This window comes from Aethalodelphis obliquidens, unplaced genomic scaffold (assembly GCF_003676395.1).
Source record: "Aethalodelphis obliquidens isolate GAN/ISIS:26980383/991018 unplaced genomic scaffold, ASM367639v1 scaffold15, whole genome shotgun sequence".
NCBI classification, from domain to species: Eukaryota; Metazoa; Chordata; class Mammalia; order Artiodactyla; family Delphinidae; genus Aethalodelphis; species Aethalodelphis obliquidens.
In genome coordinates, this window is record NW_020837959.1 from 3,924,405 (window position 1) to 3,951,224 (window position 26,820).

Consider the following 26,820-nt stretch of genomic DNA (forward strand, 5'->3'; position numbering starts at 1 on the left):
TCTCCTGCTTAGTGGCAGACATGGAGATGGTGGCCTGAGTTCCAGTTGGTGTCTTGCTGATGCCAGGAAGTGCAATACTCACTTTGTTCTCAAAACATTGTGACTCTGGATTTTGACCTGCCTGGAGTTTCCATTTAGATGGGAGCAGCTCCTCAGGCTGGTGTCAGTCAAAAGCTTTACAGAAATACACTACCTGTAGCCACCTGTAACAAGGAACAGTGGACAGGGCAAGCAGCAGGCTGACAAAAAGCCTGAGAAGGATGAGGCTAAGGAGGAAGATACTTCAAGGAATAAGGGCTTTGAAGGGTTACCACATACACCAAGGAATCTGCAGTGGATTGTGCATGACCAGAGCAGGATGCATGTACAGAAAACACCTGAAAAGAACCCTAAGCTAACATCTCTAGTCGATCTTTGCTCTTTGCTCAAGCAGGATGGGAAGTCTAAGGCACAGTTGCTGGTAGCCTAGCTAAATGTTGAAGGAGTGCCCCAGCCCAGAGATAATCTGCTCAGAAAAAAGGGAGTTTGGTTTTTGTTGGTGGTGGTGGTTTTGGTTTTGGTCCCTGGCATTAAAGTAAATCTCTATCGGGATTAGGATTGGAGATAAAAGAATCCCCAACAGGATTACTGCAGAGATAACAGAAAAAAGACTTCAGTGACCACACAGAACAAGGAGTACAGTTTATTTTTTGAAAAAATATTTTGGAAAATTCAATAAAAAAATGGACAACTGCAGCCCACAACAATCAACAACAGCAAACCCTGGGGATGGGATTTCCAGAGTTACCACACTGTAATATTCAAATTGTCCAATTTACAAAGAAAAATATAAAGCATACAAACAAACAGAAAATTATGGACCATTCACAGGGAAAAAAATTGGCAGAAACCATTCCTGAGGAAGCCCAGATATTGGACTTACTAGACAAAGATATTACATATTTTAAGTATGTTTAAAGAGCTAAAGGATACCATGGACAGAGAACTTAAGAAAACTGGGAGAAAAGTGTATGAACAAATAGACACTATCAGTTAAGAGACAAAAATTATTGTAAAAGGAACCAAACTCCTTCTTTAAAAAGAAGTTGTGGAGCTAAAAATTAAAATAGCTGAAATAAAATTTTTACTGGAGAGGTTACACAGCAGACTTCACCAGGCAGAAGATGGAATCGGCAAACTTGAATATAGGACAATTGAAATTATCCAGTCTGAGTAGAAGAAATAAAAAGGAATAAAAGGAAATGAAAAGAGCATAAAGGACCCATAGGACACTCTCCATCAGACTAATATTTGCATTATAGGAGTCCCAGAAGGAGAAGAGAAAAAGGCAGAAAGAATATTTGAAAAAATAATGGCCGAACTCTTCCCAACTTTGTAGAAAGAATGAATCTACATATCCACAAAGCTGAATGAATTTCAAGGAGAATAAACTTAAAGAGATCCACACCAAGATGCATTATAACTAGCAGCTGAAAGACAAAGGCAAGCACAGAATTTCGAAAGTAGCAAGAGAAAAGCAATTCCTCAAGTACAAGGGATGCTCCATAAGATCAACAGCTGTTTTCTTACTTGAAACTATGTCATCAAAAGGCAGTGGGATGACATATTTAAGGTTCTGAATGAGGAATTATGCCAGTTAGACGGTAGAGTAGGGAGACTTACCTCTCACCCTCCACAGAAATGCTGATTTAACAATAATATTGTTATCAAAATACCGTGAAGAGACATTCAGGATCCAACTAAGAAGTAGAAGCAGCCTAGAGGAGCACAAACTGAGAAGCAGTCATATTTATACAGGTAAGAAAAGCAATTTCAATTTACTCACATCAGTCCCTCCTCCAGACAGGCTTAGCTCCACCCCAAGAAGACTGCCTCAAGCCCATGATTCTCACATGGAGGGATGGTGAGGTTGGATTGTGCACAAGGCCTCAGGGCCTCCTAGGGTGCCTTCTGAGGAACTGGTTTCTATCTTGCCTCGTACTGAGCACTGAACAACCAAAGATCTTGGTCCCTTGAGACAGTTAGAAACAAAAAAGGGGAGTGCATCCCCTTATAGTCAGAATTTTTTTTGTCGTGATTGTGGAAAAGCAGAGAACTGATACTTTTCCTCCGGAGGGAAGGAAGGACGCAAAGGGGCTTTGCTCCCAGCCCTAGAGTGACTAACACTGAGCACTGCTGACAGTGAAAGTGTATCCCAGTCAAAAACAGTCCAAGAAGATGGGGAGAAGTAGCTGCTTCTTCAAATGCACAGACAACAAAGCAAATCTACAAGGAATATGAGGAATCGAGAAAACACAACACAAAGGAAGAAAAAAAATCTCCAGTAAACGTGAGAGAAATGGCTATAATGAGTTGTAGATCACTTTTTTTTTTTTTTTTTTTTGTAGATCACTTTTAACTCTAGTAAATATAAAAGTTAAAAGACAAAAGTATTTTTTAAAAAAGAATTATGACTACAATAATGTGTTAATACATACACAAGATAAGCTGATGTAAGTTGTCACATTAACAAGCTAAAGTGTAGGGGAGGGAGAAGTAAAAGTGCAGTTCTGGGATAAGATCAAAGTTAAGTTGTTATTAGCTTAAAGTAGACTATTATCACTAGGTTGTTTTATGTAAACCCCATGGTCAGCAGAAATAAAAACCTGTAGTAGATACAAAAAATGTAAAGAGAATCAAAGCATACCACTACAAAAAATAATCAGAGAACACAGAGAAAGACATTAAGAGAGGAAGAAAGGAACAAATGAACTGTGAAACAGCCAGAAAACAATTAACAAAAGGGAAATAATAAGTCTTCATTATCAATAATTACTTTAAATGTAAATGGATTAAATTCCCCAGTCAAAACACACAGAGTGGCTGAATGGATTGGAAAGAACAAAATCCAATCATATGTTGCCTACAATAGACTCACTGTAGCTTTAAGGACACACATAGACTGAAAGTGAAGGGTTGGAAAACAATATTCCATTCGAATGGTAAACAAGAAAGAAGAAGTGGCTTTTCTTAAATCAGACAAAATAGATTTTAAGTCAAAACCTGTCACATGAGACAAAGAGGGTCATTATGTAATGATAAATGGATCAATTCATCAAGGGGATATAACAAATATAAATATATATGCACTCAACAGTGGAGCTCCTAAATATGTAAAACAAATATTAACAGATCTGAAAGAAGAAATAGACAGCAATACAACAACAATAGGATAATTCAGTACCCCATTTTCAACAACGGATAGATCACCCAAAAGAAAATCAGTAAGGATATAGCATACTTGAACAACCCTGCAGACTAAATGATCTTAACAGATATATAGAGAACATTCTAGCCTACTGTAGCAAAATATACATTCTTTTGGCTTTTTTTGTTTGTTTGTTTGGTTGTTTCTTTTTGCGGTATGCGGGCCTCTCACTGCTGTGGCCTCTCCCGTTGAGGAGCACAGGCTCCGGACGCGCAAGCTCAGCGGCCATGGCTCACGGGCCCAGCCGCTCCGCGGCATGTGGGATCTTCCCGGATCAGGTCACGAACCCGTGTCTCCTGCATCGGCAGGCGGACTCTCAACCACTGCGCCACCAGGGAAGCCCCAAAATATACATTCTTAAGTGCACAAGGAAAATTCTCTAAGATAGATGAAATGTTAGGACACAAAATAAGTCTTAACAAATTAAAGGAGACTGAAATCATATCAAGCATCTTTTCCAACTAAAATGGTATGAAACCAGAAATCAGTAACAGGAGAAAATTTGAAAAACTCACAAATATGTGGAAATTAAACAATACACTCCTGAACAACCAGGGAGTCAAAAAAGAAATCAAAAGGCAAATCAAAAAATATCTTAAGACAAATAAAAATGAAAACACAACATACCAAAACTTATAGGATGCAGTAAAGCAGTACTGCTGCAGTGTCCACACACACTAACATTTACACGTTCAAGGTTTACTGGCATCACAATGCATCAGCCCAAATGGCAAAGCACCCAGATAAGCACCCAGATCTTCCAAGGAAGATCAATGTAGAGCAGCCACCACGCCAGGAAGATCATAACACTCTGTGAAATTCAAGCTCACAATGGAGTAGCAGCTTCATATTTTTTGCATGATTTATAGCATTTCTGGTTTCGGCCAAATGTGTAAAACAAACCTTTTCCAAGTTATATTTTTTAATTGGTCCTTAGGGTCTTCTTCTGGCTCTATTTTAATTCTTAGGGAACAATCTGCTACCTAATAAAAGTTGCAAACATATGACTTTGGAAGATGCAGAACAATAAATAATAAGAGAATTTCAAATAGTTTATTATTTGGGTTACATTTAGGATAATTAAAGTCACATAGAAAAATATAGATGAAAGGTAGCATTCCCAGGAATCACTGCAAAGGCCAATCCAAATTCATTATCTTTCTTGTGTCTCCACTCCTGGCCCCCAGCTTAACTTCCTGACACTTCTGAACTCCCCCTTGTGGTTCACAACCCAAATATTCCCTTGCCCCCCCGCCCCGCCTGCTTTATTTTTCTCCATACCATTTAATTTTATCGTTCTACATTTTACTCGTCCATTTGTTTGCTTTTCTGTTTTCCCTTCATGAGAAGGTAAATTCCATAAAAATGAGGACCTATATATATGTTTCACTGCTGAACCCCAACACCCACACAGTAACTGGAACACTGTATGTTTTTAACCAGTATATGTAAAATATAAAGCAATAATTTCACACTGGAGATTTATCACAAAATGTTATATTTGTACATATACTTATTGATAAATTAATATACAATGTATGTTCAGTTTTATCTTCATCCTATTGTAATATTCTACAACCTAATATAACAGAGAATGAACATTTGTGAAGAGGATCTTGAGGCACCAGAGAGGCCAAAATCATTTCTAAATAATAAAATACTGAATTTGATTTAGTACTGATTTTGCTTTATCATGTGCTACTTATTTAAAATTTGTACGTATTAGTATCCTTAAGGTAATTCTGTTAGGTTATTACATTAGCCTAAATATTTACTCCCCAATCATTTTAAATAAATTTATTATTTTAAATCTGATTGTAAGAAATTTTGAGGCTGATAGGTGATTTGAGATGGAGTTTGAATACAATCTTTAGACTTGAAATGTACAGGTAATTGGACTGAATTGAATTCTAAGTGGAAACGTTCCTGGGAATATTTTATTACCTTTTCGTATGGTAGGCGTGTCACTGTCTGCAATCAATTGCAAGCAGTCTTGAGTGACTGAAAAGCAAAAATATATCATTTTAGCTACTTGAATAGAAATAGTAAGGGAATAAAGATGACCAAGAATACAGAGCTGTAAACCCACTCTTCCAGTGACACCAAATCAGTTATACTTTCTATATTGCTTGTATGCTCTTCTTAAAATTACTATAGGAAATGTGCCCACAGGTTCTTAATATAACTCGTACTTGAAATACAATATGTACTTGAAATTCAAGCTTTAGAAAAACTCTATATGCTGTTGAAATACAGTAAGTATATTATCTGAACAGTTTAGCTTAACTTATTCTAAAATGTTATGCCTGTATAGAAAGCAAGTTTAGCCACTGTCATTTGTTTTTCAATTCTCTCAAATACACAAGCCAAATTATCAGATTACTCTAAAATGATTTTTTGTTTTAAAAAATCTAACATTAAGTAACAACTCACTAGTACTGAAACTATCACTATTAACATTACTGAAAATAAAAATAATTGCTAAAATGCATTGAGCTAATATAAATCCAGGCAACTTCACAAAAATCCCAAGATTTACATACTGGAAACTACGTCATGGAAAGTGTAAACAACCTGTCCAGTCCCCAGGGATAGAAAGTGACAGGGCCAGAATTTAATCACGCCTGTTTCACTGTGGAACCAAAGTCAGGCTTTTGGTAAAATGTTTTGGACTAGAAAGAGAAAGAGAGCTATAACGTCTTTTTAGGATAAAATGGAAGATTTCCCTGACACTGCATCACCAGTAAAGCTTCTGGGAAGCATCAATTCACATCACACATCACATACAGGATATAACCCAGAGTATTCCAAAGAATACATAACTACGCTATTAAATAAAGACAATGCCTTCGGGTAACAGCAAAATAGGTACACTGCCTGTAGGAAAAGGAAACAAAGCAGCAAAGATCTACGGTAAATATGGAACATGAACCTAAGTATATGCCTATTTTAAATTAAGAAAATATTAGTTTAGGTCGTTTATTATATAGCAAGTATTTTATTCTGCATTGAAGTAATGCTTTAAAAACATGCTTCGCCATGTATACACTTCAGGAGCTTATTAACGCGGTGGAGAGTTCCTGCTGCAAGTCACTAATGGAAAACGTGGAATAACAGATGTAATAATTATGTAATATTCTGAAGCTGTGCAAATGCATAGGCCTAAAAAGAATACTGTTACGGGCAGTGATCACATATGAAAATCTGCTAAGAAACTTCCCTGGTATTTAAAGGTAGAACTATAATGATAAAAACTGCAATTCCTTTATAACCACGAGACTTTTCTAACACATTTTTATGTTAATGTGATGGTTTGGATAGGAGCACAACATTTTGGCCACTTTGTGGTTCTTTTATTGACCTGGAAAACAATGGCAGCGATGTCTATGCCACAGGGAAATGTGACTCATTACTGCAGTTACTATGGCAGACCCTCTGCCACAGAAAATATGGAAAAGCATCGTAACAGGCAGAATAGCTGTGAATAAGGACAGCTTGAAAGAAAGGAACCACAGAACATCCAAAGCAGCCAAAGTCTGAAAAGCACGAGGTCTAGAGTCACCATATTAAACCTATTTTTCTAACAAACACTTCTTGAGGAATTACTACATACAAGGCACCATGATAAGTTTTGTGAGGGATGCAAGGGCCAATCAGAGCATGAAAAGCTCTAATCTTTCCTCCACAATGAAAAAGAAGAGGATCTTGACGAAAGTCAAAGTTAAATTTCCAAATTTTCCATCTTTCCTTTGTCATGTGCATGCATATTGTAAAGATTAAGTGAGATAATACATCTGAAACATTTAGTACTGTACTTGGGACATAATAATTGCAAAGTCAGTCTTGGGTATTATTAGTGGTATTGTTCTTAGTAGCATCGAACCAAATAAACTGGGAACACAAGGGAAGGACATTAGGAGAGCAAGAAGACCAAGTGAAGCTGATACAGGGCCCAAGGAAATACTAGAAATACTATTTCTTGTTCTTTTTTTGGCCACACGAGGCACCTGGGATCTTAGTTCCCCAGCCAGGTATCCAACACTTGCCCCCTGCACCCCTGCAGTGGAAACGCAGAGTCTCAACATCTGGACCGCCAGGGAAGTCCCTAGAAATACTATTCCAATTAGCCCTCTCCTTGACTGTTTCCACAAACTCCTGTAGGAGACTTACCTTTTCTATTTAGACAGAAAGGGGTTTACCTAATGAGTGCTGCCTGGAAACTACCAAACTGATACGAAAGTATCTGAATTTTAATCTCCAAAGCCCAACTAAAACTTGGCCACAACCTACACACTGAAAAACTATGGTCTATTCTATCACACAGTAGCAGAAATCTAACTTTCAGAAGAAAATACACTATGGAGAGAAATTTTTATTTCATGAAATACTCTTCAGAAAAGAAAATGAGATATTAAAATGACAGCTCAAGAGTAGTGTTTGAATTATACTCACTAAAGCTAGTGCTATTCATTAGTTTTCCTTATTCCAGAGAAAGTCACTGGGCTTTTCAAGGAGATAAGTTCTTGGAAATAAGAACAGGACTTTCCATCCTGCCCTCATTAGATGCTGTTCAGGTCCCATCAACCCTATCAGTGCTACTTACCTCTTCAGCTTTCAACTCTTCCTTTTAAGGAAATTTGATATCTATTATCAACTTATCTCCAGTTCAGTCTTTGAGGACTCTCTTTCCAATTCAACATAGATCTGATTTTAGACTATAGATTATTGCTCACAAAAAGTTGGCCAAGAGAGCAGTACTCTTTTTGTATCTCCCAATAGCATAGATATCCAACCACAAGAGTTTTGCGAATGCATAGTCTAATATAAGAAACATAATATTGATAACAATTGTAGTATTAATTGACTGTGTTTGGTTTTCAAATGCCTTTCACACATCTTTCCTGCTGCTACAGTTGAGGGGAATTATACAAGAGTTTGAGAATGGTTTATCTTTTTAACTAAGCAAGGCAGTAGCATACATTAAAACATTTCTGTGTCAATGGGGAGACACATATTTCTAAATATATATATATGTATATATATCTCATATTATAATGATGTGAGAACCACAGATAATTAATCTTAAGTACATTTTTACAGCATAAGAAAATTTACTCATAATATTAAACCATGTGAAAAATATTTCTAAAAACAAAACATTATATTGATGACAAAACTAGCTTACAAAAGAGAATTCCTAAAATAAGAACTTTTAGACAAAAGTCATTTTCTATTGCTCAATATTTGATATAATAAAATCCAACCAACTTCACAATTAGAATAGTGGTTGGACTGATTGAGATTGAAAGCCACCTTTTAAAGTGGCTTTTAATCAGGAAAAGAGATTTATAGGTTTATGGAATTGCTAATATCTGTTGTATTGTTTTCTGCGTTGGAACCAAACCTTTTCAGACTGGAATCCAGTTTATTATACATTATTTCCACAAAGCTAAATCTAATAGAAACTACCATAAATAATGCAATTATTGCAGATTATGCGTGGTTCCCATGAAAAGCATCCCACATGAGCTTTTCCCATTACTCGTGTCCTGTCCATATTACCTACACCCACTAACTCCCATATTTCTCACTCATCTCATTCAAGAAGCTTCTTCTAAGCTCTTCAGTCTGAGTGAGACACCCTTCCTTCATCTTCTTTTATCTTTCTTCTTTTTTCTGTTGCCTTACTTATTACATTGTACATTTTTTCAAGAATGACGACTCTGGAGATGATGCCTCTCTTCATTTCTGTAGAGCTTTCATTCAGTACATGGAAGCCATGACAAATGTAGGAGTTGGAATTTTCTTGAGCTAGTTTTGAATAAATCATCAGTGGCTGGAATAGTTAGTTAAGAGAAATCCCTTACAGATCTAAATATTGACCTAATGCTGGACATAGATTTATGAAGAAATCAAAGAAATCATGGTTTTAGGATAAACATTTCTACTGGAATGGGAAGACAAAATTTTAGGGGTGGAAACTGGATTATAAAGTTTTATTTGATCAGGGATAAGCAGTTTGTGTAACTGGCAACATTTATTAAGTTACTTATTGGTAACTTACAAAAACAATGAATTGAGAGAGTTTTGAAAGAATTTCTATAGTGCTAGGTTGAGAAGTCTGTATCTGACTTACTAGAAAATAGAAAAAATATTAGGAATTCTTAATCTTGAGAGGGGCTTGCCTGATACATGTTGTGCCTGAGAAAGACAATACATGTGTCTATGTGTAGAATGAACTGCTGTAAAGGGAGAATGAAAGCCAAGGTTCAGCTCTTGACTGGTAATATAATATGTGGGTGATTTGGTCTAAAATGCAATTACATAAGTGAAGCACCCAAGACAAACTGTGAAAAAAATTTAAAAGTTTCTGACTAATGAGTATATGTGCTTGAAGGAGAATTAAAAACTAATAATAAAAGCACGTTTTCAATTCTGGGGAATTCACAAAGATGGCAGCACTATAATGGCCTTGGGGAAGTGAGAAAGGGGTGCTGAATTTTTGGAGGGCTTGGAATGAAGCTGATAAAGTAAAAATAAATATAACGGATAGAAGTAAAGAAATATATTTGAAGATTTTCTATGTGTATATGTGCACAGAAAGAGTCTTGATGTGAACTGGAAGTTGCCATGTACCACTCATGATATAATCATGTTCTATGACTAAAGTAAGGCAGGATATGTAAGATGGCAGCCCTCTGGATAGCCTCGTAAGAGTAAAGTAACAAAGACAAAAAACCCCCCCAAAATACCATCTTCATCTAATGTTGTTTAATTTTGCAAATGATCAAATATTTTAACTTAAAATTACCAATTTTATAGTTGTCATCATCTCCACAGGATATGTTTTTTCTTCGGTCATGACTTCTTTGCATTATTTTAGGGTATTTCACTTTATTTATTTATTTTTTAATTTATTTTTTTGCGGTACGCGGGCCTCTCACTGTTGTGGCCTCTCCCCTTGCGGAGCACAGGCTCCGGATGCGCAGGCTCAGTGGCCATGGCTCACGGGCCCAGCAGCTCCGCGGCATGTGGGATCTTCCCGGACCGGGGCACGAACCCGCGTCCCCTGCATCGGCAGGCGGACTCTCAACCACTGCGCCACCAGGGAAGCCCAGGATATTTCACTTTATTAATGACGCATACTCAGAAAGCACTGGGTATCACTAACTTACCAGTGAAGGACATTAGTTTCATAACACAACGTGCAAACAGCTCTGAAGTCAAGGAAGGTAAAACCAAAAATAGAAATACACCTGAATACCTGGAGAAAGGTAGCAATAAATTGCACAGTTGGCTGTTACATTTGCAACTCCCGCTTGGACATTCCCACCTGAACGCCATAGTGATACCTCAAGCTTCATCTGCCTCAAATCTATTTCTTGATCTTCTCCACACACACTCACCTCTCACTCCTTCTCTGTTTTCTCTCTTAGTGGATATATAACTGTCCTCTGAGTTGCCCAAACTAGAAACTTTATAAACATGCCTTATTTCTTCCTCCTCAATCTTGAAATTCAACTAATAACCAAGTTCTAATGGTTTGAACTTTTAACTTTCGTTCAATTAAGATTTCATCTCTCATTCATCCATTCAACAATTTTACTGAGCACTAAATTTGTGTCACATGTTGCACTTAGGGATACCAAAAAAAGGGAGATATAATTCCTACCCCCATGGAGCTTACAATCTAGTGGGAAGAACAGGCATGAATCAGTAGCACTAAAACAGAATTAAAATTGCAACTGTAAGAGAGATACAGTGCCTAGATGTCTGTTCCAATGAGGAAGGCTTCTTTGAATGGTGGCAAGTTTGGCTGAAGGAGAGAGAGAGAGAGAGAGAGAGAGAGAGAGAGAGAGAGAGAGGAGAGAGAGAGAGAGAGAGAGAGAGAGAGCATCGTAGCCTAAATTCAGATCTTTACCCTCACCATTCTTCACAATTACCTTAGTCTACCTAGTTGTGCCTCTTCCATTTTCTACAATTCCTAGCCCATCACTTGCATTTCCTCCAGAATTATCTTCCTAAACCCAAATCCTATCTTGTCCTTTTCATGTTTATAATTCCTTCAAAGGATTTCTTTGCACACAAAATCCAAGCCTACCTGCACAGCCTCATGACCCTCCTCTCCCACCCCCACTGTACTGAAACACACCTTCTCAGAACAGGAGGTCGGCTTCATGTTTCCAGGACCTTGTATCTGCCATTCCCTACGGCTGAATATTCCTCACCTTTCCAACTGGTGAAACCTCATTCATGCTTCAGGGCTCAGGCCACATATCAAATCTTTCCCTGATCCTTCTAGCTAAATATTTGATGCCATTACACTTTGTACGTACATCTACTGAAATACATTTCACTATATGTACTAATTGTTTCTATAACTGCTTCCATCCCTAGACTGTGAGTCACTTCATATTAAGGGCCATCATTTACAAATTTGCAGTGTCTGATTTACAGCACATTAAAAAAAAATCTGTGGAACAATTTAGAAAAGAAAGTAGACATCATACCAACATCTAACCTTTCCAAATAATTTTTAAAAACCCCATCCTTACATCCGAATTTATAAGACATGCTAAATCAAATTAAATTAATGTTTTAGGGAAAATAGGTCCCATTAAAAAAAAAAACACCTATGTCCATGATGTCTGAACTCTGTAACAATAAATCTTTGGGTCCATGGTTTTATGGAAAACATTCTTCATAAGGAATAATCTCAATAAATTTTTGAAACGTCATCCATAGAACTGTAGCATGCTATAATATTTTTAAAAGTAAATGGTTTTGTGCTATTTCTCTAGAATTTCTTACTCTCTAGTCGCCAGAAGAAGCTCTAGGGTAGTAGACAGAAGAGAAAAAAGATGAGCTGAAGTGTAGCTTCACAACTTGTGTCAGCAGATACCATGAAGCAGTTATTTTCCATTTCTTTGTCTACCTGACACAGGATAGTCAGAGGAGAGGGATGGAGAGGAGAAGAGGAAAGCCTGAACTTCAATCAATCAACATTTGCAAAAATCCCCAAGGAGATGGCCGCTTACTATAATAAGGTCTCTTCTTGTATTTTTTCTATTTCCTGTTTTATTACTGTTACCATACCTTGGATACACTCTCCTCTTACCCACATCTACTCAACCTTTAAAACCCAGCTCAGCTCTTCTCGACCATAGTCTAGATAATCTTTCAGTCTGTGATCTCCACTACTGACATCCTGTGATTCCATAACTAGCTATCCTTCTCACTGGTAATAATATTAATAATAATTTAGGCTTCTCCAGGATCCAATAACTTTTCTCAAAACTGGTGCTTTATTTGAACATTAAGCACATATAGCTCACGTGATCAAAAAAGCTCAGAATTTATAGTCGAGATAATAAATTCAACCTTAGTTCTTAAAGCAATTAGCTATTTAATCATGAGACTGACACAATTTTGAAATATTTTTTCTTATCTGTAAACTGAAAAAAACTATTTCATAGTGTTGTGAGAATTAGTTGAAGGCACAATTTGCATGTGTTTTGTAAAGGCAAAAGACATTGTTATTTTTAAATTATTTATTATCTTGAAATTTACATTAGTTTTTTGAAACTTCTCCAACTCAGTACTGGGTTTCTGAAAAGAGGGGTTGGCTGTGCCTGCTTCAGTTCTCTCACCTAAAATGCAGACAATAATGCCAGCACTGCAGGGTTACGAAGAGGGCAAATGATAATCACAGGTCCACAGGGCCTATCCCAGAGCTTTCACATGGACCGTACTCAGCTAATTTCATTTCATTTCTCTCCCCTTTTCTGCACATTCTGGAGAGCCTACGTCAGAGCTTTGCACAGTAGGTGTCGCCTCTATTTTGAGAAGAGTCTGTTTCTTCTCTAACTCCTCAGAATGGGGATACTTTTGGGGTTTTTTTGATATGTCCTTTGAGGAATTTTTATTTTTTTAACATCTTTATTGGAGTATAATTGCTTTACAGTGGTGTGTTAGCTTCTGCTGTATAACAAAGTGAATCAGCTATATGTATACATATATCCCCATATCCCCTCCCCCTTGCGTCTCCCTCCCACCCTCCTTATCCCACCCCTCTAGGTGATCACAAAGCACCGAGCTGATCTCCCTGTGCTATGCGGCTGCTTCCCACGAGCTATCTACTTTACATTTGGTAGTGTATATATGTCCATGCCACTCTCTCACTTCGTCCCAGCTTACCCTTCCCCTTCCCCGTGTCCTCAAGTCCATTCTCTACGTCTGCGTCTTTATTCCTGTCCTGCCCCTAGGTTCATCAGAACCTTTTTTTTTTTTTTTTAGATTCCATATATGTGCGTTAGCATACGGTATTTGTTTTTCTCTTTCTGACTTACTTCACTCTGTATGACAGACTCTAGGTCCATCCGTCTCACTACAAATAACTCAATTTCGTTTCTTTTAATGGCTGAGTACTATCCCATTGTATAAATGTGCCACATCTTCTTTATCCATTCATCTGTGTATGGACACTTAGGTTGCTTCTATGTCCTGGCTATTGTAAATAGTGCTGCAATGAACATTGTGGAACATGACTCTTTTCGAATTACGGTTTTCTTAGGGTATATGCCCAGTAATGGGATTGCTGGGTCGTATGGTAATTCTATTTTTAGTTTTTTAAGGAACCTCCATACTGTTCTCCATAGTGGCTGTATCAATTTACATTCCCACCAACGGTGCAAGAGGGTTCCCTTTTCTCCACACCCCCTCCAGCACTTATTGTTTCTAGATTTTTTGATGGTGGCCATTCTGACCGGTGTGAGGTGATACCTCATTGTAGTTTTGACTTGCATTTCTCTAATGATTAGTGATGTTGAGCATCCTTTCATGTGTTTGCTGGCCATCTGTATGTCTTCTTTGGAGAAATGTCTATTTAGGTCAAAGAAAATCCCACCACAACAAAAGAGGAGCTGCCCAACGCAGATCCTGTAAGTAGGACTTGACCTATAAAAAGCATAATTAACCGTTAACACTAATATCACCCATTTCTATGAACTATTAATGAGAATGCATCCCTCGACGTTATGAATTTATTGTTAAAATACCTGGAATGTCTGCAATTTTTTTAAATGTTGAAACAATAAAGAATTATTGAGCTTTCAGGGATTAGATAGAAAGACTTACCCTGGCCTCCCTACTTAAAATACAGACATGTCCTCTTACCCTTCTTCACCCTTAACTCTGCTGGTTCTCTTAACCCTGTCCTAAATTTTTCACTTTTGCAATGTATTTGACATTTTCTAGTATTATAATTTCCTCATTAATTATGTTTATTGATTATTTTCTATGGCTTTCCACTTCACTGCAATGTAATCTCCAATGCATGGGAAACTTTTATCTGTTTGTCTTATAATCAATACCCAACAACTAGAACAGTGCTTGGACCTCCTATAGGTCAGGGAAGGTTGGAAGAGATACAACATCGCCTCTGGCTTCACTGGTTGATTCGCTTCCTGGCTCTTCTGTTTCCCAAAACTTTAAACTTGATAAGAACAGGGTTCAAAGGTTTGGTTACCAGGTCACTATTTTCATTTTAAATACTCTTGTGGAAATTGAACAGGATCCAGCTCTTGCAACACTGAAAAGAAGGCTCTCCTTATTTAAAGCAGGGGAAAAGAAAAATAACACTCAGGGAAGATTCTGGTCAAAGGTCACCATGACAGCAGCCAGCTGTTTCTGTTCTAGGAAGGAACACACCCTTGCTGGGTAAGAGGCTGCCGTTAGCCTCATCTGGGGACAAATTGGATGGCTGAGTTATACACTGCATGCTTTTAACACTCACTTTACAGCCTGGTAAGTTACAGCTGAGCCCGAAATGCCGATGGAGCAAAGACTGGATGTTACAGACCCCTCAGACACCCCATCTTTTCTTGCAAAGGAAATGCACTATGGATTTCAAGAAAGAAATATTAATATTTCAAAAATATTAATAGTATTGATATCTTTATGTTTAACAACAAAAATGTTTACCCCAGAGAAATACTTTAGTTATACTATTAGGTGTTAACTTATGTGCATTATATTCAAAACTCTGATTTTTAAAAACTATTAAATGCATTCTGGTGTCCTGGATGGCTCCCGGAACATGGTAAGACCTTAGCGGAAAAGCTGGTGAAATTCAAATAAAGTCGGGAGTTCAGTTAAATCCTAATGTTGGTCTCTAAGTTGTGACAAAGGTACCATGGTAACATAAGATGTTAACATTAGGGGAAACGGCATGAGGGATATATGGCAGCTCACGGCACTGTTATTGCAACTTTCCTGTAATTCTAAAATAATTTCAAACTAAAACGTTTATTTAAAAATGGAGAAAAATAAAGTAGATTGGTCAGAATTTTACAATAAATATTTGAAAGATAAAATATGGGCAAATTTTTCTGCTCTTGTTTTTATAGTTCTTTGAAATGCTCATGCTTTCACCACTTCATGACTTTTTTTGTTTTTTGTGTTTTTTTCGCTGTTTGGCTGTGCCATGCAGCACGGGGATCTTAGTTCCCCGACCAGGGATAGAACCTGCACCCCCTTCACTGGGAGCACAGAGTCTTAAGCCTGGACTGCCAGGGAAGTCCCTTTCACCACTATTTTTAATATTACAGTTGAGATGAGTATAATAAACTTTATTAATAAAAAATAATTTTTGTCTTTCTATGATCTAAAATACATGGGTTTCTGATAACTTAAATTCCCTACTGAATAACAAGGGAAAAAATGAAAGGTCACCTAATTGTATTAATAAACTGTTTTAATTCAGTAGGAACCCATTTGGAAGAATTCACTTTCTTGATGGACTCTGAAGATGCTTATCTTTAGATTCTTGAAATGAATAGAATTATAGTTAAGTGCGGGTTCAAAACGTGGGTCATCATGATTTCATCTGTGAAGAAATTTTCATGCCTAATATTTTCAAAGCCATGTCACTTTAGTGTTTTTGTTTTTGTTTTTTTTTCTAATTGGGACTATCTCCAAATACACTTATGGGCTTAAAAGTGAATTTTTGGCTATTGTAAGCCATTTGGCAATTTAAAGCCTGGATTTCCCCACATTTCTGTTTGTTATATTAATCATAAATTATCTTATGAAACACATGAAACTTACTGAGACTTTCATTTGAAACACAACATAATTAAGAAAAACAAAACTGGAGCCACAGCACCAAATTCTAGAATGAAGTCAAAGCAGCACGTTTACTCCGGGGGTGGTCTGCAAGAAATACTAAATGGGTGTGTAGGCTGATGGTGATGTCTGCCCTTCACCTACTGCTGTTCAGCTTGTGAATTTCACTGACCTGTGTCCTGAAGATACATGCCCTTTTCTGTGTGTAAATAATATGTCAATTAAAATTTTAAAAAAGTAAGCTAAAAACCCAGGAAATTATAGTTAAAGAAGTTGCTGAATATGGGAGCTTCTCTGTGACTTTTCAATGAGCCCAAGCAGTTCCTCTACCTGGTGCACCAAGAGAGTCTGAGGCAAGGGGTTTCCAGACTGCCCCTGCGCCTTTAGCCTTATGATCATGCTCATTCTTTGGTTAATTAGTTATTTTAATGGTCAAGTTAAAAAAAATTCATAAGATGGCCTTTGATCAAAACCTGACAAATGAAGAAATATGGGAAAATCCCCTCCTCCTAAAAATGATACCAAATCATTCTATCTTATTTGATATTGAGCCCAAAACTGATGAACACATATTCGTGGAATATCTACAGGGTGCAAGTGTCATGATGAATATACAAAAGGAGAAATAGGCCCAGACCACGGAAGTCTCTACACTCTTTAGTTGAACAGATGGGGTATACACAAATGAAAAGAAAACCACCTTCCTAGGTAATATGTGATGAGTATCAAATACCAATGCAATAACTAGGCTTGCTGTGTGCTGGGGAGGTTCGACTTTCTAGCCCACGGCATACTGGAATTTACTTACAAACTGAATATCCACACAATAAAAATTGAGATGCCTGGTGAAATTTGGGTTGGATTTATAGAAAAATAAGAACGAGTAACATTCTGGTATGTTACTTAGCAATATTCAGCTGTGAAACTTTTTGACACAGTTATAAAATAATGACCACCTGATGTTGAGGAGTATATACAGAAAGCAGAGTATTTTAGACAAAGTCTAGAATAATATTATAAATCTGTTAAGTATAGATCCACTGAGTGTACTACTGACATGGCTTAAAAATAAGCGTGAGATCAAATACTAAATCATTTACTGCAAATTCTATGTTTTTTAGCAGTTTAACAAGCTATTTGAAAATGCTAAGACTCCTAATAGCAATAAACCCTTTTTAATTTAACTATGAAAGAATAGTGAAACCCATATAAGGAAAGTTGTCTTACTGTGAAATTTTAAATTCTGTATTTAATAGAGATATTAAAAATTCTTGAATATATCAATTCAAAGTGTGAAAATTCATTTTCTTCTTCAGAGTTACAGTTTTTCTAAAATTCCAACAAAAACGTTTATAGAAAATGAATAAATAAAATAGAAACTAATGCTTTGAAAGTAAAAAGGATAACTCTGGCTTTTGAGTTTTACTTAAAATAAATCACAACAACTAGAATGGAAACCAAAACCAAAGAAAGTTGCTAGATTCAAACTGCATAGAATTTTCTCAATTCCAAAAAAAGGACCCTACCAAACAGAAAACAAACAAAAATCATGGAGTCTCAGACAACCTTCTTGGTATATATATATGCATTAATTTTGGAGTAAGGCTAAACAAAATAAATTTTCCCTGCACAAAAGGAGAGTGTCTAAGACAACATTCAAGCCAATTTCATTGACCGGGAATAATTGATATTACCTATCACTAAGGTTCTGGTCTTCAAACCTTTCATGTGGGATCTATGAATGTTATAAATATATGTAGAGAGAGATTTAGAGATATATATGTACTAAGTATATTTATAGAGTATATATATATATACACAAACACCATATACATGCTACATCAGGGTTTATAAAAATCTGAGGCAAACCATGATAATGACCATAGTGACTACATCTGGGCTATGGAAACCCGGTGCATTCTGATTCATTGGTTAGAACTTTCTGCTATTCTCCAAACTTTCTAAAAATTGCAAATTTGGGGGGGGAAATTTTTGTCAGTATACAATTTTTGGATGCCATAGTAACACAAATATGAAAAAATATTCACATGGGAGGAAATTTTCAAATATTAATAGAACATATTTTGGTCAAGTGGGACTCAGGGAGTTACTGATTTCTTACTCAATTCTTTCCTTCTTAAATCTGATGTAATGAGTCTATATCCTCTTTGGAATGGAAAAGTTAGGGTTTAGTTTTAATATTAATATTTAGAGGCAGGGGAATACTAGCAGACAAGGTTGAAGAAGATTGAGGCATCCTCACCCTACTAGGCATTGAAGCTCATTTTATTATAAAATTACTTAAAATATTTAATACAGATAAATAGGAAATAAATCAATGAAAAAAAAGTCTCAAAATAGATTCAACTATAAATGAGGAACTTAATATAATATAGTAAGCATTCCAATGCAAATGAGTTAAAAAGAATCATCTACTGAATTTGGCCGAGATATTTAGCAATAGTTTGGAAGGAAAAAGTAAAAGAAGAAAGGGGAAGTTAAGGAAGGAAGGAAGGAAGTTCCAAAGAAAGGAAGTTAGTATGACATGACCTACCAAAATAAACTCCAGGACTAATGGATTAAATACCAAACTACAACACTAAATTACAAAAAAAGTCAAAATGGCAGAGAAAAGAATAAACTACTTAAGAGATTATGAACAAATATATTTTTAGCTTTGATGTATTACAGAAAATTTAAAAAGTGTATCACATTAAATATACAGATGCAAAATCTCTGTACGAGTTTAAAAACCTGCAAAATATTGTGAAAATATTTACATCAAAATTTTGATAAACAAGATGCCTAATATAGAGTTTATTCAAAATTATTTTAAAAATAGGACAAATGAGGGAAGTTATAAATAAAAATTAGTAGAAGATAAAATTAGAAGTTATCAAAATATGCCGAAATAAGTTAATTCTTATCTGTAAGCAAGCAAAAAATTAAATTTGAGGCATTCTTTTACAACTACTAAACTAGCCAAAATATATTTTTAAAGGTAAAATGCTGTAAGAATGTGGAGAACTTGTACACTGCATTTCTGACTACATACATTTGTAATTCATTTTGAAAACAGTATGGCAACAGGTAGCAAGGGTGCTAAAGATGTTCATCCTCTTTGGCTCAGACATTCCATGTATGGAATTTATATTGAATATATGCATAAAATTCATCAGAAACAAAGAGATCTGCACAAAAATTTTGGCATGTTCCATTCTATCAAAAAAATTGGAAATGATCATGATAAATAATTGTATGATAACAAATAAATATGGATGTGTGAGAATTACTTAGAAACAAGGAACACATTTATTGTGCAATAAGTGAATACAAAAATATACCACAGTACATATACTGAATTTTTTCAATTATGTAAAAAATATAGATGATAAAACGCAAAATATGAAAATAATCGATGTGTTAAAGCATAGTAAAAATATGAGTGTTTTCCAGTTTTAAAATTTTTAAACCCAATTGTTTCTGATAATTGGCACAAAGATATGATAACCAGATACAAAATATACAGTTGTATAAAACGAGGAAGAATTTTTTCCACGAATAAGGCATTTAGTGAAAAATAAGTTTACAGAAGGAGCATCCTGTGTGTGCGTGTGTGTGTGTGTGTGTGTGTGTGTGTGTGTGTGTGGTGTGATAGGACACCTATTCTGTCTCTCATGCACTTCTGTTCAGAAGTACAAATACATGTAAATAATTACACCTGTTGGGTCTGCCTCACACTCACCGTGAAGATGGAAGGAAACAGGAGGTGTGACGATACCTCTCCTAGTACAAGCCTGCCTGGCACATTCTAGGGGCTCAAGAAAAGGTTCCTTCAATATAAAAGGGAAACAGCACCAAGGATTTGTTAAATTGCAATATTAGTAAGCGCCATTCAAATGCTCTTTCTCAGCCTTGAGATGAAGGAACTAGAGCTGAATCACGTCTTGGGAGGCCCCACCAAACCTGAGGTGTCCGGGACGCACACAATTCTGTAAGAAAGGTAGCGATCGCTAAGGAACTGTTACAAGGAGGCTATAAACGTGTGTGGAGCTCCAGGAAAAAGCACACGTTAAAGAAAAGCATTAAAATCTCCGTGTGTGTGTGAGTGTGTGTGTACAATAGGCTTTTTTTAAAAAGCAAGACACCAAATGAAGCACAAACACGCACCTGCCTCCGGGGTGATCTACACGTGGTTTCACGGCGGCTACGCCCCCCAGGAGATGCTGTCTGGCTGCCCTTCTCTGACAGAAGCTGATTCTACACTGGCACGTGGTGCTTTGTTCCCGCACGGCCAGACGATGCTCCTGACGTAGGAGTGAACTATCTATTGGAGGGGAAATGTGGGCCCCTTTCCCCTTTTTTAAAGTGCCGCGCAGATAAATCCCTCTCCCCACGAAACCCGCTCACCGTAGGACAAAACGTGCTGTCGGCCTATCACATCGGCCAGGGCTTGGTTTTCCCCGGAGCCCCACCCGGCTGGCACGGCAAGCTGGCAAGTGTCCAAGTTTCCAGGTCCTGTCTGGCTTCCCTCTGCTCCTCACCTGTGAACTGGGATCCCTGACTCCTAGCCGCTTCTGTGCCCCCAACATACCTGTTTCTTCTGCATCCTGCAGGCCACGCTTACTCCTGCTGCTTTGGCTGGAGTTGCTTTCTCGGGGAGCTGGTAGCGCAAAACTCCCCTGCCAAGAGAAAAGGCCCCCGTTATTGCCAGGGCGTCTGGGTGCGGGAGCGTGGGGCTGGGGCTGCCGCAGACTCACTTTCAGGGCGGAGGTGGCGGCTGCAGCCTCCCGCAGGGCGGCCCTGGGGGCTGCGGCTCCCGCCTGGGGGGCGCCGGGCAGCTCCCGCAGCTCCGCCCGGAGCCTTCCCAGCTCTGCTTGCAGGGAAGCCAGGCGGCAGAAGGACAGCACCGTGAGGCAGCAGGACAGCAGGGCCAGCAGCAGGGTCACGGCCAGCAGCTTTCCATCTTTGGAGAAGCGGACAGAGGGGCTTTCCTTCTGGGGGAGGATGGAGACTGTCTCCTCCAGTTTCATTTCGTCTCTGGTCTTAAGGCGAGAAAGGCGTGACTGCTCCCCTGTGGAGTCATCCATTTCCCTCCTTGAACTTTGAAGGTTCGGGCCCTTTGAATAAGTGACCACAGAGAATGGATCATTTCCTGTTATCTGTGTTTGTTGATGTCCTACATTGACTACATGGCCCAGCTCGGCGCTCGCCCTCCGGAGAGTTCTCCTGAATTTTCTTCTCTCTGCCCGGCCGCATCTCTGCCCCTACTGTATGATAGGTCTTCCTGGCATTCGCCCTTCTATGTGATTGCTCAATCAGTCTTCCTCATTTCACTTTCAGTTTTTGTAAGAATTTTAATGGCATCTCAGAACACTCATGCACAAAAGGGCCCCTTAAATCTACTAACGGCAAGGAGTTGGGGGTTTGGACCAGCACACTCCAGACAACTTTTAAGATAGGAAGGTGTTTAAGGAACTCCCCCTCAGGCATTAGGAGAGAACTGGGTCCACTTGGGGCCACGTGGCTTTGTAGGGAAGGGGGAAAAGAATATGAGTAAGTTCCTGCTGGTGTGATAAAATTAATGAATGCCAAGGTCAGATAAGCTAAGTACTTCAGCATTGAACTGTAGTCAGCTGGAGAGTGATTTCCTAACAGTCTCTAAGTGGGAAATACAATGAAATGTCCTTAGACAAGGCATAAAAGTCCGCCGGGGAGTACTGTCCCCACTATCACCTTAGTAATGGAATGAGAAGAAAGTGCCTATATTTTGGGGACCTACTTAGATTAGCTGTGCAGGGGATCCTCTATATGCAGGTGTATGCATTTTGAAAGGGACTCTAAGTAATCCTCTTCCTCCTGGGACTCACTGCTAGAGAGGCAGCCACCCACAGGATGGCCAGTCCCCAGGAGCTGTCCCACCTCTGCCGTCCCCACCTCTGGAGCTGCAAGTCCCTGCTCCGTCTGACACCATTTGGGGGAGAATCGGTCTTAGCTCAGCTCCAGATGCCTGGGTCCCGTCATTAACTGCTCTTTCCCTAAAGCAGCTAATCTGCTCGTCCACATTAGGCCGACTCTGCCCCAATCTAACCTGTATACAAGACGACCCGACTCGACCCAGACAGAATTTAGTTTCAAATCTCTATTGTTGGGGGCCTCCCTGGTGGCGCAGTGGTTGAGAATCCGCCTGCCAATGCAGGGGACACGGGTTCGAGCCCTGGTCCGGGAAGATCCCACATGCTGCAGAGCAACTAAGCCCGTGAGCCACAACTAATGAAGTCTGCGCGCCTAGAGCCCGTGCTCTGCAACAAGAGAAGCCACTGCAGTGAGAAGCCCGCACACTGCAACTAAGACACAACACAGCCAAAAATAAATAAAGTTTTAAAAAAAATCTCTATTGTTGGACGTGGCGTGGCTGTAAGGACACCAATCCCGCCTGTGATTCTGTGTCCTCATCTGTTGGATGGGGTGATAACTGTCCCCGAGAGCTGTAAGGAGACTTACAGGAATGTAGAACAAGCTACCTTTAAGATGTTCCCATTTTTCATTCATTCCATTCATTCATCATGTGGAATCTATTTCATTCCTTCATTTTATGAACGGAATGTTTCATTTATTCAGTCCATGGAATCTTTTTCATTCTTACAAACAGTGCTGCAATAGACGTCTTTGTACCTGTCCCCTGGTCACAGCTGCACACACCTGCTGGAGAAGAGCACATAGTCACCTTGACCAGGTGTCTCTGAGCTCCCTCCCAGGACCGCCTGTTTCGTCCTTGTCTCACTAAGTGCGATGTCATCCACCTTATTCATTTTTACCTCTTGGGATTGTTTTTTCCTTTGCATCTGCAAGTTCCAAGACCTTTCAAAATGACTTTAAAATTTTTTTCTGTTTAAAGAAAGGTTTTAGTGATTCCCGTGGTCCCCCCAGTTAGCTGTTCTCAGGTGCAAGTTGTCTTCTATAAGTAAGCGTGCAGACTCTTTACTGTAATACAATTCCTTTGTGACAGTCCTCGTTTCCAGATCATCATGGTAAAACATACTAGGTAACATTTCAATTTTTTACAAAAGGATTAGTTTGGGGATTACTTTCTGACTGAAAGTAATTGAAACTCTCTCAGATTATAAGTGTGTGCATTTCCTAGTACCTAAATACATGGAGAAATAAAAGAATTCAAGGCAGTGCTAGAAACCAATTACTCTCTTTTCCACCCTGGACACCTGCAGCCAGCGCTTCTTTCTGTGAGTGGACATTCTTCTCCTTCTGGCAGGCCACTCCGCTCCGTGTTCTGCTGTAAAAGTTCTCAAGAGAGAGGGAATGACTTGCTTTAGGGAATTACCTTCGCCTTCAGCTGCTCTCCTGGGAGAGCCACTGAGCAGTCTGCCTGCGGCCAGTTTGGAACCAGGAGCTGGTCTTGGACCACCAGCGGGCAGCCCCAGCAGAGGAGGGCTAGTTCTCCCTCGACCAAAGGCGGCAGGGCAGCTGGCCCAGACTGGACATGGCCGGGTGATGTCCTCCACAGCCATCACATGATGCAGTTTCTCAGAAGACAGGTAGAAAACGAAGTGGCATTTATGTGCTCTCGAATTTCTTATTAGAGGAACAAAAGGAAGTTATTACTCCATCAATCAAGGATCTGTTTCCTGCAGAGGAAAGGGTGTGACAATAATTTAACTGAAATTCTGTTCAACAGATAGCAAGCGCGTCCATAGTCACTGACTAGCTCACCACTTTCATGTTTATTTAGGGCTGGACCTGAGCCACACTTCTCTTCCACGGTTCAGCTCCTTTTCAGCCACTTCTTTTTCTCAACTGGAGTGTAAAACATCCTCCTGCAACAGAGCTGAAACAAACTGAATAAACAAAGGGAGTCCCACGTTCCCTGTCCCATCTATTCAGGAGAGAGTAGATAGGAACATGGGAGAGTATATTTGAAAAGAACTGAAGTCAGGAGTCTGTCTGATGGATGAAACACAGCGTAAAACAAACATCTACTCTGACGGCTTGCTTCTTATAGTGACAACCTCAAAAAGATTCAGAAAGCTTAATTTTAAACTTCTGGCTTAGCAATCCTATAAAGAATTGGCGGGTTTGAGAAATCTATCCTTTACCCATTTCTTTGAGGAAAAAAGTGTCTTTCATAAGGATTTGGACAACTCAAGCATGGAGACAACAGCTCTTCTAGAAATGCATATGTACCTAAAAATAGACCTAGGTAAAACTGGCTTCCTCAGGTGCTCAGAATATGGAAAATGGCTTGATGCAAATAATTATTAATTTCAGAAAAAATCATGTTGTTTCCTTGTAGAAATATATACATGCAGTCAGTTGCTATTATAATTATAGTGAAACTTGAGTTGGAAGGCCAAGTGCTATCTGCTCTGTGAAACTGAACCAGGAAGTACTGGTGTGATTTTAAACATAGACAACACTGGTCATTTCTTATACAAAAAATAATGTCAGTCCCTGCGATGTTGATTTTTATTTCTTAATAGTTATATTCAAATGAGGAGTGTGTATGTATTTACTGGAGCTTAATTTTTGTCAGTTTTGGAAAAAAAAATCCGCTAAGAATTCAGTTTCATCTGTGAATTGTCCTCAATTTGTAGTGTAACTGCTTTCAGATTTAATTCTCTTGAGTGTTTATTTAAGTGTGTGTTTTTAAGAAATTTCTGTTTAATACTATTTTCAATTAAAGTGCAGTTTAGTTTGTTATTCTTTACCTTTATAACACTTACGAGGATATTTTCATTAGTATTAAGATGAATATGTGTCAGATCATCTGTCTATTTCATATACATCAACTAATTTTTCTACTTTACATGCATGACACAGACAATACACACTGACACAGAAGGGCACTCAAATAATACCTGGTCAGATCTGACCATCTCAAAAATGTTGGGAGAAAGGATTAATTCTATCCATGCAGGAAACATTACTTATGAAATTCTCTCTGTCTTTAAAAACAAATAAAGCAGAGTTTGCAAACGTTTTTAATAATTTATTTGAAATTTTGCTTATTAAATGTGAGAAGTAAAATGATGGGGGTGAGACGTATGGCCTCTGAAGTCAGACGCATCTGTATGCCCAATTTTGTTCTACCATCTTAACAGACTCTTCCCTGCCCCAAATCTAGAAACTGATTTTGTTTAGATAGACATTTTGGTGGGATGCTGACCCACTGCAAGCTTCAATTCTAATCACTGCAACGCAGTCCTAGTGATTCCATCCGCATCAGCGTTGACTGCTAAGAGTGGACGGATAAGAGAGGTTTCTAACAAGCAGATGCAAGGGGTGGTCTCTTTGGGGGCTCATGAGAAAGAGTTCATCATCTTTAAAGAGAAACCCAAGAAAAAGACATCCTTCCTGCACTGCCACATGTTCACATATGACCACACAGAACTGTGCTGGCCATCCACCAACTGCTGTGCTGTCTAGGCCGACAGGTGGAGGGTAGGAAGAAAACCTGGGTCTCTAACTGCACTATTGCGCTGCTGAATTAATCAACTCTTCGTGTTCCCTATCTGGGGATGTTTTATACTGAGTAATCCTTTCGCCTTATTCTTTAAGCCAATTTGAGACAAGAGTAGACGTTAATGGATCCCGAAACATCCTAACTAGTTCTGCTAGCGTGAGGATATTTATATTCCTACAACCCAAAAACTGTGTGTTTCGAATGTTCTTCCAGAATTTTTCCAAATGTCTTCATGTTAAAAATTACAATGTAAAGAGAAATTTTTGTTTTATATTTCATCTAGCATTTATTGCTGGAAAAACTAGCTCATTCACTAAGAAGAATCTTATTTCCATTTCTACTCTGAAGTTACTTTTTGATAACTTCAACTATTTAGTAGAATTAGGAAACAAGAAAACAACATCTTTAAAAGTGTTATTCTGTGGAGATGCATTGAAGGGATCTGTCTTTTCTACGTGGACCCAGAATAAATTCAGTCACCTCTTCAGGAAGGGAAATAGGAAATCAGAATTGTGGGTCACCATGTAAGGAGGGAATCACCTCGAATTAAAGAAAAACCAAAGGAAGCCCAGGGTATTCTGAGAAAAATGCAGCCTGAATCCATTTTTCTTCTCCTTCCTACAGGCTCTGAGTTATCCATCTTTCTTGAGCCAAACTACAGAGGAACCCATAGGCAGCTGGATGTTGGGCTCTAACAGTTCTTAGACCAAGAAAAATGATGTGAGGCTTCTTCCCCCAAAGCAAGGTTAGGTAGTATTGAATCTGGGACTGGAGTCTCAGTGAATCTTCAAATAAATGACAGAGCAGAAGTCTCTGGGCCCAGGCAGTGGGGGCCATCAGCCTCCCATGAGTGTGCCAGGTGTCCTTGACCTGGAGACGGCATGGAGGAACCAGGTGTGTGGAGGTATTCCTCCCATCCCTGGAGCTGGGATAACGTAAGGGGTGAGAGGAAACAAAAGCCTCCCCAACG

General features: G+C 38.5%; 1 protein-coding gene across 2 annotated transcripts in view; it reads right to left on the reverse strand.

Annotated features, from left to right (window-relative positions):
• Positions 1-26,024, reverse strand: part of TNFSF13B (TNF superfamily member 13b) — a 39,431-nt gene extending 13,407 nt beyond the window's left edge. The window contains exons 1-5 of one of the 2 annotated variants that reach the window (XM_027115854.1): positions 24,101-26,024; positions 23,712-23,962; positions 21,133-21,492; positions 20,967-21,054; positions 5,192-5,248 (exon numbers count right to left, since the gene is read on the reverse strand). In XM_027115854.1, the coding sequence (XP_026971655.1) occupies positions 5,192-5,248; positions 20,967-21,054; positions 21,133-21,462 (475 nt within the window). In that variant the 5' untranslated portion in view covers positions 21,463-21,492; positions 23,712-23,962; positions 24,101-26,024. Of the gene's footprint in view, positions 1-5,191; positions 5,249-20,966; positions 21,055-21,132; positions 21,493-23,711 lie in introns of both variants that reach the window. The other variant, XM_027115853.1, reaches the window with a different exon arrangement.
• Positions 26,025-26,820: the final 796 nt, after the last annotated feature.